Source organism: Bemisia tabaci, chromosome 2, assembly GCF_918797505.1.
Source record: "Bemisia tabaci chromosome 2, PGI_BMITA_v3".
Classification (NCBI taxonomy): Eukaryota; Metazoa; Arthropoda; class Insecta; order Hemiptera; family Aleyrodidae; genus Bemisia; species Bemisia tabaci.
Window position 1 is genome coordinate 62,170,516 of NC_092794.1, and position 16,635 is coordinate 62,187,150.

The window sequence follows — 16,635 nt, forward strand, 5'->3', positions numbered from 1 at the left end:
TTCTAAGCACGGTAGAATAGTAGTGCTCGTGCCTTTTTTTGAGTATTGGTGAGATACCAGTTCTCTATACAGTCGAACCTCGATAACTCGAAGCTGAAGGGAAGCGATGAAAAATTCGAGTTATTGAGGTTTCGAGATTATCGAGGTTTCGAGTTAACGAGGTTTGGAGATGAAAAATTCGAGTTATCGAGGTTGGAGGTTCGAGGTTGGTGCTAGGTCAATTTAGAAAAAAAAACCGTTATTTGTTTTACGTTATCATAATAAGGGAATATTGGGGAATGAAAGTAGGAACTAATATTTAACCCCACGTCCGATCGGGGTAGGACAATGGTTTATTATTGGAAAAAATATGTACACAAAGATCAAGAATTAAATTTTAAAAAACTGAGTTATTCTGCTCTGCTGCAAGTGTTGCAAACGGTGTCTATCTACCTCATTTTCAAGTGTTACCAAAGCAGAAAAAACATCATCACTAACATTAGGCAGTTGCTCCACAAAGGGATCTTGGGAAGGATGCATCTGGGCCGAAGCATATCCTTCGAGTTATAGAGGTTTTTCTCCAATTCCTTCGAGTTACTGAGGTACATATTTGACACATGGTAGTTGCCTTCGAGTTATAGAGGTAAACCGCCGATTCCTTCGAGTTACTGAGGTACAAATGAGCCTCAAATGTCTTCGAGTTAACGGAACAAATTTTTCGAGTTATCGAGGATTTTGGCCTTCTGCGGAAGGGAACGGACATTTTCTTCGAGTTATTGAGGTTTTCGAGTTATCGAGGTTCGAGTTATCGAGGTTCGACTGTACTTCAGGGTCCTGTTGTTGCATTTTTTTGCAGACGGTATTTTTCTCCCTTTTAAGGTTTTTCAGGTCGAATTTTATTTCCCCCCGCGAGGCTTCAGGGGAAAAGGCGCCATCTAACGTGCCGCAAAAATTCCAATAAGTTTTTTTTATTAATGAAATGCGGACACACGGAAGAATTCGCCGACACCCTTTCTTCTTCACTTTTTTTACCGTGAATCCGAGTTTAACTCAATGGTGTGGTGTGGCGTTGCCAAATGCAACCGCTCATTAATGATTAATTCCAATTCATCTGCTTGTATTTTCAGCCGTCACCCACGATCAACCTGGAAGCTTCAGAGAGATTCATCGATGATTTAAGCTTGCTTGCACTGTTGATCAATAAAGAGGCTGCAATAGGCATTAACGAGACCATACAAAACCTTCAAAAAGAAGAAGAAAAAAAAGTCGCCAGTGAAACGCCATTTTCAAGCCCAGAAATAGTCTTATCAGTGATAAATTCTTGATCCAAGTCAACAAGTAACCATAAGCCAAGTTAATCTATCACCATCTATGGTGATATTCTGGTGTAATCTGGAAGAAATAGGCAAACAGAAAACTCTTGGACCCGCAGCAATGTAACCATTCATGTATAACCACGTTCATTTGTGTTACACATTGTATTGGTGGACTACCAGCAACAGTGCATCGTTGCGCGGTCATTTTGATCAGTTCGCCTTCAATACGAAAGTAAGCAATGTGAGCGGCTTTGGAACAGCTGTGACGGTAGCCAATCACCATCCGGTGGGAGGAGCAGTGCGTCTTAGGCTCCCCTCTCATTGGCTGCACCTGCCCGCCGGGAACCAGCATCACGTGGTCCCGGCGAGCAGGTGAAGCCAATGAGGGGTGAGCGCTAGACGCACTGCTCCTCCCACCGGATAGTGATTGGCTACCGTCACAACTGTTCCAAAGCCGCTCACATTGCTTACTTTCGTATTGAAGGCGAACTGATCAAAATGAGCGCGCAACGATGCACAGTTGCTGGTAGTCCACCAATACAATGTTTATTACAAATGAACGTGGTTATACATGAATGGCTTCTCTCACTGGATGGTGGTTGGCTACCGCTACAACTACCGTTATAGTACTATGGCGGGAGCCAACCACAATCCGGTGGGAGGAGCAAACCGTCTTGCGCTCACCCTTCATTGGATGGTGCGATTACTCTCTACCAATAATGCACCGTTTCACGCTCATCCCAACCAGTTAGCCTTCAATTCTACAATAAGCAGCTTAAGCGGCATAGGAGCAGTAAAAGTTGCTTCCAGTAATGCAATTTACCACCACGATGATTAAGTTCCTTAATTTTTTGGTAAAGCAGTGACTGGTCCCCTCGCGTACACACAGGAAACGGCACACTGCAACAGACCTGAAATGGTATTGTCTTACAGTTTCAATAACTCGTGAATTCAAGAAGAAAATTAGTCAAAAAAAATGTTTTCACTCTTCTTTACGTCAAATATTGGTTTTCCACGTCACAAATTTCACATTTTTGTATCAATTCGAATCATTTCTGGAATTTGGCAACATTTTGATGCAAATCATCCCCTTAGATTTTACATTACTTCTATTGAAAAAAGAATGAAACTCAAGTCAGGGGCGGACTGGCCCTAAATTAAGTATGGGGCGGGCCCCTAGGGGGGTCTGGGGGGCCCCCCCCAGTAGAAGGGGGGTCCGGGGGCCCTCCCCCGGAAAATTTTGAAAATTAGGCCCTTTTAGAATGAATTTTACGCTATTTTAGACCCTATTCTTTAATATTATTTTTGAAACATTATCCAAAAAGAGACCAGAAATGCAAAACTTAGTATATTTTCTTAAACTGGATGAAAAAATGAGAATCCGTTGTATACTTGGAATTCAACTTTTATTTTCCTCTTCCAACGAAAAATTGTGCCAAAGCTAAATTAGTATACAGAAGATACATAGAATCAAGTAGAATAGTAATAGTGACAGTCTAAAAAGAACACATTCTGAAAAACACAGTTCGGATTTTTTTGTTCGTTTGTTTTTTTTAAATGTACTTTTTAGCCGCCAAAATTGACAACTGTCTTAATTTTTTTTTGAACGTTTTATTGGATCCTTTCTTCGCTCTGCTCATAGAAAAATCAGTGCCGTTTACTAGTTAAATGACGCGTAATGAATGAATAAATCGATCATGCGTTACGGAGGGGGGATGGGGGTAAAAAAATCGGAAAAACTGCTTTACGTATATTATGGACAGCCCCCATTATGGATTTCGCTAAAGGGGGGAAAAATCGCCGAAGGCCCCTACGAAATCCCTTGAGGAAGGTAGGAAAGGTTCCCTACTAGGGGCCTCCAAAGTTCAAAATTGCATAGAAATGCGCCCTCGAGGCCTCTCTGAATCAGTACCAAAGGGCCCCCGGCAAAAAGGACCCTTTTGTCGAATCGGCGATAAAGAGCCCGGTGCCTTGAAGGTCCTTAGAGGCGGTATAAAACCGCATCAAGGCCTCTTCAAATCGGCAATAAATGGTCCCTTGGAAACGGCAAAAAAGGACTCCTTCGAATCAGATAAAGGGGCTCTTTTAAGGTCCTTAGAAGCGGCAAAAAAAGGCTCCATCGAGTCTTCTTCGAATCGGCAATAAATGAGTCCTTCAGGGCTCTTCCGAAATGACAAAAAAGGACCCCTTTGGACTTATTCGAATCAGAAAAAAGGGCTCTCAAAATGCAACGCCCTTAGATACGGCATAAAAAAGCTCCTTCAGGGCGCTCTCCGAATCAGCAATAAAGTGTCCTGTCCTCTCAGGAGTCTCGGGGCCCTTTCTCGAGGACGAACCGAAAAAGCCCTCGGGCGCTTCTTCGAAACGGCGAAATACGGCCCTTCAAATCGGCCAAAAGGGGCCCCTCTGGGGCCCCTTTTGGCCGATGAAAGTGGGGCGATCGCCCCATCGCCACCCCGGCCAGTCCGTCCCTGACTCAAGTTACCCAATTCGTTAGTTTAAGAAGACAATTAGTTAAAAAAACTTTTCTACCCTTCTTTTACGTCAAACATTAGTTTTCCACATCACAAATTTCGCGCTTTTGCATCAATTCGAATTATTTCTGGAATTCGGCAACATTTGATGCAAACCATCCCCTTGAATTTTACATTAATTCTATTGAAAAAAGAAGAAACTTAAGTTTCCCAATGCGAGCCCCAATAGTTTTTTTTTTTTTTCGCGTTTCTACCTAATGTAATGGACAATTCTACTTAGGCGTCCTCAATTGACGAAAATAAATTACACACTGAGGAAAGGCAACCAAACCACCAGATCTGACCGCGCTGTAAAAAAAATCCGCGAGGAAAAAAAAACTGGATCGTATACGATCGGACGCCAGGATAAAAAACGGGCGCCAAGCCTGAGGAAACCGGACACCCTCCTGCCCGAGTTGGCAGCAGCGTTACAACCAGTGACTCTCGGAAGACCTGCAGTTCCAGTAGGTTACTCGCTGGTGCTCCTCGGGCGAAGCGGCCAAGGCGAAGAGGGTCCGCGCGGCGCGGCGCATCGGCGACGGTTGCACGGAGCGAGCCGCGTCGCCTGACGCTCGAGGCTCGAGTGGCGTGATTCCAACGGAGCCCGCTGATTGGCCGAGCCAAGATCGTAGTACGCTGCGTCGACCAATCCCCGCGGTGACATTCGAATCCGCCGTGGCGCGCTGCTCCCCTCCGCTCCGTTACGAAAGTTTTGGCGAATGAACGGTAGAAACATTCCATCGGCATGGTTAATTCAGTCCTCAGTCAATCCTCGTGTCTCTTCTCGAACGGTTCCAAGTGCGCTTTCGCTTCGTTGTCGCTCAACTCGTCAAACCGTACCGCGATGAATTCTCGTGTTTCGTCTGTGTTTAGAAATTACCTCAACTTCAACATGAAATCCATACTCAGCTCCTTCGTCAATCGGATGATCCTCTTCGTGTCGATATTTTGTACAAGTAAGTACACCAGCTCAGATACGTAGAACATGTGGTCGCGCCGTAAATTGTTTACGTCGATCAGAACGTCGTTTTTTTAACGTCGATTGTTGGTAAATACAGACGACGACTTTCACTATACATAGCGATTTGAACGCATGCAGATAGAGTTCTAACCTCGCTTTGATTTGGGAATAAAAAAGTACTCGTAACTCGATAATTTTTAAAGCGATTTTTTTTAGCATTTAGAAATTTTTGGGAATAATCATAAATCAAGTATCAACACGTCGTGGTAACTGATTCCAATTTTTTTGTGAATTTTGACCCATCGCGAATAGTAAAATATGTCTGGGCAGTTCCGAACTTCCTGGACGTGTTTTTTTTTTCCGCATCCTAATTTTTTTCCTCAAGACGAAATATTGACGGGGATTTCCCTGATTGCTGCGGTGTAGTCACCACATCACGGGAGTTTTTTCGATTACCTAACATCCGAAGATAATATCAATGCAAATTTTTGGTTTAAGAAAAGAGGTTTGATACCTGATAGGTAATGCCTACGTTTTTTTTAACGCATCGCGGTGTATGTGGAATGCGCTTGTTTACGAAAATTACTCGGTGAGGAGATGATAACCCTTTTCTCTGTATACAGCGACTTGGAACAGATAGAGATCCGACAATGTTCTAATCTTGATTTGATCTGATACACGGAATTAAAAGCACTTACATGTATATGATTAAAAAATTTTGAAGTGATTTCTTATCAGTATGGATAAATCATTGGAAATAATCAGGAATCTTCACTCAGGAATGACGCAAAAATGTGGTGCATTTAATTTATTTATAATCAATTGAATTTGATTACTTACTATAATGTATTTTTTATACCTGCATCAGATTACTCAACCATGTCTCGACATTTCTTCAATGTATTTTGCTCTTTTCCTCAAATGCCATCAACACCGCAATATGTCATAATACCTAGGTATATGAATTATTCAGATAACAAAAATACCATGACCTTTCAAAAGTTAGAGCAGATTAAATGTCACTTTTTCACACACGAGAAGATGCATTTTTCGGTCAAATAGAGTTGTAATCGAGGACATTTTTCAAGGTTTAGAGGTGGAACTCCGATTTCGATCAATTTTTGATAAGGGAACAAAATTACCTAGTACGTCATACTAATTACGTAGCTCAAGCATAGGCTAGTATGCATCTTTTTTGACATTCTTCAGAGCGAAAAGGTGTGTGAAACAATCGTTATCATGATCAATAAGTTCTTTTTAAAATGGGAATCAATAGATGGAACTCTAGCTAATTCAACACAATGCTTTTTTGAGAAAAGTCGTTCAGAAAACAGCTTTTTTCTCTTCTTTTGGGTTCAATTTGAAATGAAAGCAGAATCCAAACTCTTACTTTTTACCGTTCACAAATCTCAGGTGAAAGCTAGCTGTCATTTTTTTGCTCTTAAAAACGCCGGATTGACGAGTAAATGAACCGAACGCACATGACTTCTTATTCACTTTTTTTTTGTCTCCACAGAAGTTACAAGTAATTCAGCTGTATTAAAGTTGTATTTGTTTACTGCAAGTATCACCAAATCGACCTGATTCCTTCTTTGATAAAAGTTGGAGGTGAAAAACAGTTAACTTTTTACCTAACAGCATCTAGAGACATCAGTTTAAGTTATGAAAAAAACGAAAAATTTATTTGAAGCGTTAGAGAACATTGAGCAAGTCTTTGTTGTTTTTAAACATTTAAAAATATAAAAAAACTCCACCCCTTAAATATTTGGATCAAAATTTTGGGAAGTTCAAAAAAAATCTTGAGGAAAAAGTGAGACCACTGTTCAACCTCCACCTCCCTGCTCAACCATAAAAAAGGTCAAAATAGTCGCGATACGTGCGCAAATGTTGAACAGCATGCAGATCTATTTTTCCTCCTTCCTTAATGCTCTAATTTTACTGAGTAATATATCATCCTTCCATCGTACTTTTTCCTTCTTCCTAGACACGCTCTGATCTTTCGAAGAGCTATCGAAAACAAACTACAATTTTATGGTAAAGACATTGCGGAGTGTTCTTAATTTTCTTTTAGGAAAATATGACGGAAAGCTATAGATCTTGGTTAATGAAAAATTGTAGAAACTTCATCACAAAATTTCAATTTCTCTATTTTCATTAATCAGTTTCGAAGTACGATTCGCGCTGCTTGGCGAGTTTTGCAGCTCTGCTTTTAATAAATAACACGACTTTTTTTAAAAGAATGCAAGAATAAAAAGAAAAATATTTATTGCTTTTATTTTTAAACGCTCAGAAACAGGGGACAAAGATGGACCGGTTTCAGATGTTTGAAAATGCCAAGTATGAGTTCTAGTGCCTTCTTATTTTTGTTTCGGACTATTAGCAAAAGTGCCTCCCCTTTTCAATCGGCCCAATATGAGAAGAAACAGGACATATTATTATACTCGTTGAACCTGTATGCGAGTACACTAAACCGAGTCCATTGGTATGTCCTTCCAGATCCAGTTTAAAAAAAATAAACCTCTCACACCAATAATTCAGGATAACAGCATTTTTACTGACTGAGTATTTGATCTTGATGGTAATAACACTGATTTGATCCTCATGGGCGGAAATGTAGGGAATTTTTGTGGAAAGCGGGGGAGCAAGAGGGCTTCGGGTGACTTCCCCAGATCCAAAAGAGGGTCCATCCTCCCTCCTGAAAATTTTGAAAAATCGAGTCGTCGCTAGAGTAATTTTGACCCCCTCTCATCGAAAAGTTAATTAAAGTATCCATCTTCAAAAATTAAAGATTCGTCGAGCACTTTTTAAAGTAAAATATAGCCCATTTCCCGGAGAGCTCCCCCCCCCCCCCCAATACACCTTCGGTTCCGCTTACAGAGTCACCATGAAACGACCATCGTAAACTCCATGAAAGATACTTAAGTTTGATATCTGGACACAGTGCTTTCCTAAACAGTTCGTTCTAAATTTTAAGAAAGTTCTATGAGAGTAAGAGACCATAGGAAATACCGCTTTAACCGTCTCATCGTCATTCTGAATAGGATCAGCCAGTCTGTTGTCTTTTCCCCCACTGTTGGGAGTAGGAGAGGACTGGCTCAAAATTCTTCAGGAGGCAGTCCCCACTGAAAAATTATTGAGAGTCCCTCCTGACAAAGGCGGAATGCACGTCAAAGTGTATGGCCCTGAAAGGTTTTGCAATATTTTTGTCAAAGGGAGCTGTTCGGGTCACATTTTAGAGAACGAACGCCCCCCAGCTGTCTCCTAGGCCAAGCAAAATTTTGCAACATTTCTGCAAAATTTTTCTCAAAATGCCAAATGGGGCTCCCAAATTTTGTCAAAGGGAGCTTTTCAGGTCACATTTTAGTGAACGAACGCCCCCTGTCTCCAGGGTCAAGCAAAATGTCTGCAAAATTTTTCTCAAAGTGCCTAATGGGGCTCCCAAATTTTGGCGGAGGGGGCTTTTCAGGTCAAATTCTGGAGCACCAACGCCCCTCTGTCTCCGGGGCCAAGCTGCCCCTTGTTGGAAATGGATGCTGTGCAAGGCGTAACTCCTTCTCACCCCCGCCTACGAGTTGTGACAGTTACCAAGATTACGGCGGAATCCAATATTGAGCGGCCGGGCGCGGGAGGGGGAGGAGGATCACAGGGGGGAGATGACCATGTCATCGGGACGTGGGTACGTGGGTGCAGCAGAGCGTGTTATCAAACAGTCGCCGAGATTCGGGATAGGGGAGCCACGTAGATTCGGGGGGTCCGCGCCCTGACCGCGGGTCCTGGGATTCGCTTCGCCGGTGCATGTGCTTGACCGCTCCAGGAGACATCGTATTCCTCATCTGAGCTCTGATTTCATCTCAGGAACTCCGCTGCTCCCGCGTGGTAACGCTATTCGATCCACAATTGGGCCGATTATTGCCAAAAAGACGTAAGTGCCAAGGTTGGAAATACGAGATAAACAGGCTTTTTTTGAATCGACCCGTTTTGAATTTCGGAGCTCTGACATTTTTAAATAGTTTGATTATTTGATCACGTTATTCAATGTTGCCACAGTCAGGGAATACTGAAAAAAGTGGGAAATGTCAGGGAAAATGATGAGCGTGTCAGGGAAAATTTTTAAGTCACCTTTAATAGCTGTCTGTGATGAGTTTGCCGTTTCGAACAACGAATTTTGCCTGAAAACTATTTCAAATTATGTCTTTTGAACCATCTGGCGTAATTTCAATCGTCGGGGAATTTTACCAAAGCGTGCCAGGCAAATATCAGGGAAATTCATTTTTTTAATTCTGTGGCAACCCTGATCATACACTAAACCATGATTTAGCTCTGGTCAATTGGTATTATTTTTACTATTTTTCTTGCATTTTCACTTCTAGCATTTTAGCTTCCTGTGAAAGTTAGGGGAAAATTCGGGAATTTTGTATCCGAATTCTCTGGAAAGTCGTAAAATTATGAGGAAAACGTGTCGCTCTGGTTTAGCAACTGTGGAGAAACTGACAGGCAGTAGAGAGAACGTTTTCGCCTTTTTTGTCTAAAAAAATAAGTGACTACAAACTCCAGAGATGAGTTCTTTTAAGAGTCAAGAACATCATGCGCATTTGATTCCTATCCCTGAACCAAATTCCAACAAGCCGAAAAAAGAACTCGATGAACGTAATGTCTATTGAGGGTTTGGGCATGGTGACGGACGTTTCAGTTTGTTAGGAGCCTGGCAGCAGCACTAAAGACCTCAAAACTTTGTCACCATCTCTTTTCATTTCCCCGTCTTCTTTCGTTTTGTTGGAGGCTTGTCCATTATTGGCGAGGAGCGAGTGTGCAGATTCCTCTTGCCATTTGTTTCTTTCCGTCGATGAATTTTTAGCACCTCTTTTTACTATTCTAAGAATGCTCCTCACCGCCCAGATCTGGCGTGATTGAATATCTAAATTAACGGTCTTGAAACAGCTTTTCGACCGCATGATCGAACCGCGCTAACGCCTCTCATTTCCATGAACGTTTTTGTTTATGTGGATTCGGAATTGAGTTCCCGTGTCTCTCAAGATCGTCAAGAATCGTGCCCACATTACGTGGACTATTATTTACGTGGATTATTCATGCTGAAGGGAACTATGTGCATAGAGTTTGCGTGCAATATAGTTCCTTTTAGCATAAATACGACCTCGTGTACTTAGAATAAAGACGTTCGGTGTTTAGGATTATTTTGTTCTCAATAATAGAGAATAACGAATCGCCCTGCCGTTTTATCGAAGAGAGCAGCAATGAGAAAGTAAAAAGAGTGCAAAAATTGACGCCATCCCAGACGAACAGCAGTAAGTCCACATTCATCCATCGGAGGGCTGCTGTCTTGAGTAAAAAGGCCCCTTCGAATTTCGTTTGACATTGAATAAACTGACTGTTTCAGCTAAAAGAACAAAATTCATGTTTTTCATACCAAACAAATTGACATTCTCTCAGAGAAAACAGCAGTAGGTCCACATTTTTCCGCAAGAAAGCTACTGCCCGAAGAACGATGGTACCCTTTTCTGCAAATTTCTAAACTTAAAATGTGTTTGTTGTAAGTCCAACTTACTGCTGTCTTGCCTTACACGACAAAAAAAGGGTCTTTTTAAACAGTCAAAGCTAAAATTCGTCGATTTTTAGATATTGACAATCTCACGAGCGAACCAAGGATTCGTCCAACAGAATTTTCCGCTTGAACGCAACTACCTGTCCATTTTCTCTACATTTCATTTTTGCACTTACTTCCTATATTGGCGACACTACACAGCAGAATCACCCCCCCCCCCCCCCCCCCCTCAGAGTGAGATATTTCTGGCCACGCCACTTCCACTCATGTAGGAGCTCCATCGCCTGCAGACATGACGTTGAACCGGAGCCGGGAAAGTCAACCCGTTCTCGAAAACTTCCAGGAAAAGAGGACGAGGAGAGAATGAGGACGGGTGAAAAAAAAAATGAACGGGGGTAATAACACGGGAATGAACGGGATGGCCATTCAAAACGGCGCTGTTATGCACATCAAGGCTCGAGTTAATTTACTTTTCGGGCTATTTCGGTTGTGTCGAGGCGTTGGGGTGTTCTTTGTACGGAAGACACACTATACAGCCGCTAATCAATTTTTCCTCGACGATGAAATTAATAAAGCTTCGATAGTGACGGAGGCGGGCACCCGTGCCTGTCTCTGCTATACGTCCTGTCACCCCACCCGCCTCCCGCTCATCACCGTCGCGTCAAAGAAATACTTTAATTAATGGACCTTCTGCCAACCTTATATCCTAACACAAAACAGCCGCGATTTTACTCCTTCGATCGGATTTGCTCCTCTCCTAGCTGATTCGCTAGATCATTGATCCACTCTAGATCTTTCGTGGAAAAGTTCGCGGGACACCCCACTGAGGTTCACTTTCCTGGGAGCTGTTGGTAGAGGTAGACAAGCTGGAGTCCCTTTATCTAGAGTTGGGCCACCTCTGTTCCTGCGGGCTGATCATTGAAAGTGGTAGACGAAGAGGACAAACGGAAAATTGAGCTATCCTATTGGTCGAAATAGGTGGTTGTTGTAGACTAAACTAGTTTGTTATTGAAAATGATACACTGAAGAAAAACTCCGGCCGTGGAAGCCGTACTTACGGGCGATATAGACATACCGTCCGCGTTCCGGGCTCAAAGTTCCGGCCGAAAGTTCTGGGCGTAACACCCGGAGCCATCGACCTCGGCGCCTGAGCCATCGGGTCCAGCACCCCGAACTTTCGGCCTCTGAGCCCGGAACGGACGATATGTTTATATAGCCCGTAACTTTTTTTTCAGTCTCTGGTGGGCTTCCGATAGTCAGTCCATTACTTACCTTATACCTCTTTTGTCTATTGCAACCACCCACTTCCACCATCAGGATTGCTCAATTATTTCTTCGTCTTCTTTGTCTATCGCTTTGTCTATTAAGTTCAATAATCGGCCCATGGATGGATCGCTGGATGCCACGAAGAGCGCATCTAAGGAGGGGAATAAAAATAATAAATAAATAACTCGGAGAATAATCGTGGCTTACGTTGTCTACTCTTGGAGAAAATGTGTTGAGATATTGCATTGTGTTTTCATACTGAGGATCCGCCTGATCATCTATCTCAAGTTTGCCGAAGCACCATACCTACTCTCGCGCCAAGGAAAAACAACTTTTGAACATTCAAACGCTGAAAAGCTCCTTTGATAAAAACACGAATTTTCCAGAGAGCTCGGGCGTATTTTCCGTTGAAATTTTCAAATAATTTTATTCCCAATCCAGTCCAGTACATCCTAAAATCTTAAGGAGAAACTTTCATAAAATTTCTCAAAAATGAATATTTTGTCGGCGGCAATTTGGCAACGTTGGAATGTTCATACCGCGTTTTTCCTTCATACGAACAACGAGCTCAGAGCTCTTACTATCCGCGGCATTACATGTTAATCCTATCTTTTCCGCTTAGCTACATCTTATCTCATTTCCTAATCCGCTCCGTTGGAATCAATTAGGATTTGCCGATGCCGAAATTGCGAATTGCATTCCCCGTCCAAGGAAACAGTCGGCTCCGACCTCTCCAGGGCAGGATGATACTATGCACACTCTAGTATCTAGATGTATCAACTGAGTAACTTGAACAAAATCAAAAGTAAAATACATTTTTCGTTAGTTGTAAAAATTAAAATTCATTGGAAATTCAAATTGACCGTAAAACAAGGATTCACATGGCAAAAGAGGATTTTAAAGCGTACCATCTACGATTCCTAAATGATCGGGTCTCGGTTACTAATTATAGCAGTTATCTTATAATGGCGGTAATTTTTCACTCTTAATATTGATGGTTATTAAATTATCTGCGTGTAAAGTAATTACGTATGCCATTGGAGATACACAACGACTAATATATAAAATACCTCACTACTTAAGATCTTTAATGTGCTTCATTTTTTTGTTTGATCTCGTTTCAAGTAGATGACCTTCTCCTGCTACAGGAGCCTACCTAAGAGATCTGGACTATTAATAAAAAAATAAATAAAAAAACTGAAAAAAATGAGTGTTTGGTTTGATGAAGTTTTACGCATAATATTCCTAAGAAGACGAAAACTTAACGGTGCACGTATACGGAATCAACTATAGTCATGTAAAATATTGAATTTTAAGGGAATGATTATCAGGGTGGCAAAATATTGGCACGATGCTCTCAAAGCGAAACACTGCCTATTAAAAAAAAGGCTGCCCAAAAAGAATGGAAAAGGGAGTCGAAGAAATAGAAACGATTTGTCTTTCACTCACACCGCTTTAGAAACTTCGCTGAAAGTTAGCAGGATCCGAGAGGTAAATGGCTAAGTTCTGTGGGACGAGAGCCCAAGTTCCTCACTGCGTAACTTTTAAGATGAAGGAAGACCCTGCATTCCATTTATAGATATCACACGATCAGAAAGTTTCCGTTTCATCGCGTCGCGGGTGGCTTTCCCCAGTTTTCGTACAAAATATTTGTCGTGTTATAAACGAAATTACAAGAGCCGATGGAAGTCAGCACTTTCTTAATACTTGTGAATATAAGTGACAAAAAGAAGTTGTTATAAACCACTCGATTCTTAAGCCTCGGCAGAGCACACAAAATATATAGACTATCACTGCCCACTTTCTACGATAGAGATGTTAATTTTGTGCGTAAAATAGTCCATTTTTTGGTAGATTATCTAAGAGTTTTATGTAATCTCAGGGCGAAAAAATCATTAGTTCTGATAGCGTAAACTTTTCAATAATTTTTCTGCAATTCAACAGGATCAAAAGCAAAATAATCCTAAAGTAGGTAAATATTAATGATTTCAAGTAAAACTAGTCTTAATTCACATTCTGTCCAAAAGATCCATTCTGTCCATTGGTGTCCATTTCTAATTCGCTTCAAAATTTCAATTTTTAAGCATCAAAAAGTCAGTTTGGACTTTCTTTCCGCCATGAGGATCCATATAATTTCGAAACTTCAAACACGTATTTCTCGAGCTTTCGATATAATTTAATTTTAAGGAGATCTGCCACCTTTTTTCCCTCTTTTTTTTTTCTTGTCATCATCAATCGAATTTAAAATAGACTAATCACGACCCGTGCCATGAGGAAACCGTTGGTATCGTGATTTGCAGTTCTCAATCTTCGTGCCTCGGGAAAACCGATACTTCATAATCTAGATGCATAAAACCTATCTCCAGCTTAGAAGTAACAGCATGGGTCACTAACGATAAGGTTGGACGTGCCAGAATTCGTTTTTCCAAGGGGTCATCTCCATATTATCTCAAAATTGTTGCATAAATTGACTTAGTTGCCAATCTTCTCCGCATCCCATTATCATTTGAGCTCTCGAGGTATCGCAGCGGCGCGCGTTGTCGGCAAGTATGGGTGTGCTTTCGTAAATCGTTCATAAAGCCCCCCTCCCTAAGGGCAGAGATTTAATCCTCACATTGTAAATTCCTTAACTGTCGTATGTATATTCCAGATTATAAGGTAAGAGTTCGCTTTGCCAGATGACATGCTCATTTGAATTGGAAAAGTGTTAATTTTTATGCTCTGCTTTCCTCAGAAATTAATGGCGAGGGTTCGCGGTGGCTAGGCATCATTTTCTCGGTCTATTTAAAGGTGCATGATAACCAGAGGTGAAAGCGCGCGTGCTTATCATGTCAATTCGACTCTTTAAGCAGAATCAGTTTATCTCCATTAGACGTTGGCCTATTGCCTCTCAGGTTTTATTTTTTAAGCAGGAAATTAAGCAACATTATTACTCCGAAAGTTTTTTAAAAATATCCTTAATAATCCAGGGAAAACTTGCAAAAAGTTTCTTGGCGTTATGGTGTTTAGCTTCATGTTAACAGGGTGTCTACAAGTCCGGAAATAGTACTGATTTTTTAAGGGCGGTCCGGAAGTACTGAAAAAATGCGGAAATTCCGCAAAAGGGTCCGGAATTTTTTTCATTTTTTGTCATTTTTGTCGCAATTTGAGCGAGAATTTGAAATTTTTCGAATTTCGTAATTTGGAGGTACTGAAAAAGTACTGAATTTTTCTGTTGAGGAGGTACCGAATTTCTTGGAAATGTACTGAAAAAGTACTGAAGAAGCACTGATTTCTGGTCAGTCTGTTTTCGTAGACACCCTGCTTAACAAAATAAAAGATGCGAGGAGATTAGGCAACATGAAATGCAGTTATGCTGATTCTAGTTAAATCCATCCAATTAAACCTTGGTTCATACATTTTGTTTTACTCGCCTCGTCATTTTTATCATGTAACTAATGATGCCAAATTTTACTTCCAAAAAACAAGCAAAGCTCGATAGAAAAAAAGTTTGGGATTACATGTCATGCCCTGTGATGTAGTCGCACGCTGTTTCAATGAAGGGAACAGCGTGCTCACGTACACTAATTATAAAATATAGCGCCCAACTAATCCAATATATTAACTGGAATCGTAAAGTAAAAAACACACGATTTTTGCTTTAACATCGACCGTTTCCGCTACTCTGATTTTTTAGCCCAAAGCATGGCGTTTTGGAAGGCGGAATGAGGCCTGGGATCTGCGATTGAAATACGCTTTTTTTCGTGGGAAACAGAAAACAGACGAAATATTTCCCGCTCATTCATATCTTTTACCCGTCACCGCCTACCAAAATTAGGAGATCGATAATTAAGCAAGGAAGAAAGTTCTTAATAAATTGTAGATGCACTTTTTTCATTCCTCATTCAGATGTGTTTCCTAAAGTTGATATGATAAATTCAGGGTTTCTACAAGTCCGAAATTTCGGAAAGTCCGGAAATGGTACTGATTTCTTAAGGGCGGTCCGAAAGTACTGAAAAAGTGCGGAAATTCCGCAAGAAGGTCCGGAATTTTTTCCATTTTTGTCGCAGTTTGAATGAGAAATTCAAATTTTTGAAATTTTTCGAAGTTCGTCTATTGGAGGTACTGAAAAAGTACTGAATTTTTTGGGAATGTACTGAAAAAATACTGTAAAAGTACTGATTTTTGGCCAGGCTGTTTAAGTAGACACCCTAAAATTTCTTTTTTGACTAATAAAATTCCGTATAATTGATACTTGTTCAAATACAGTATACTTAGTTAGCCAAAGTAATGGCTTGTCAAAGGGGCAGGAAATTTTTACTCTGACAGTTGGTGAGGATTCCACTTGAAATGTGGAAGTCGTAAGAGGAAACTTAAAATACAAGAGCTAGCGCGAATTGCCCATCTTATACTGAAATTGCACCGGTTTCAAGGAAGGGCAGGTAGCTTTCCTTTTGAATTAGGCCTCTTCAATGGGATACCCAATAAGCTCATCAGAGAATCCCGGAGTAGAGTTCGGGAAATTATTCCTTCATCTTAAATAATTAATCTGCGCTCGCCTCATAAGTGTACATCGTCGCGCAGCTATGTACAATTTGCATGTATTCTTAATTTCTAATCAGATCTACCGTAGTTATATCGGCTTAGAGATTCTCTCCTTTTGAAAGAGGAAGTTGGAGAAGATTTTGCAATGGTTCCAGGAGATTCTTTCTCCTGCTGCCATGCAAGCCGATGAATAAAATTACTTTCAGTGAAAGGCTTTTCCATTAACTCATCGCACGGAGAAAGCGACTACGGTTTACATGGATCATTGAAGATTTCGGTCCAAAATACCGAATATTTGGGCTTCAAAACTTAGTTTTTTCGTATTATATATTTTTACCATAAACCAACGGTGCGTATAAATAATCCGTTGTAAAATATATATTTCTCTAAGTACGAGTAACAGGAAGGATGGTGCACGCAGCTAAAATTTTCCGAAACTAATCGAAAGTTTGAGTTCCCTTGATTTCTGTCTACTTCCCATTCTAACACAAACTCTTGGTTACTTTTTCTCACTGT

At 41.0% G+C, this 16,635-nt stretch overlaps 1 protein-coding gene across 1 annotated transcript in view; it reads left to right on the forward strand.

Moving 5' to 3' along the window:
• Positions 1–4,529: 4,529 nt before the first annotated feature.
• The window catches only part of LOC109039607 (uncharacterized), a 49,513-nt gene continuing 37,407 nt past the window's right edge, over positions 4,530–16,635 (forward strand). The window contains exon 1 of the mRNA XM_019055169.2: positions 4,530–4,764. Within this exon, the coding sequence (XP_018910714.2) occupies positions 4,554–4,764 (211 nt within the window). The 5' untranslated portion in view covers positions 4,530–4,553. The remainder of the gene's footprint in view (positions 4,765–16,635) is intronic.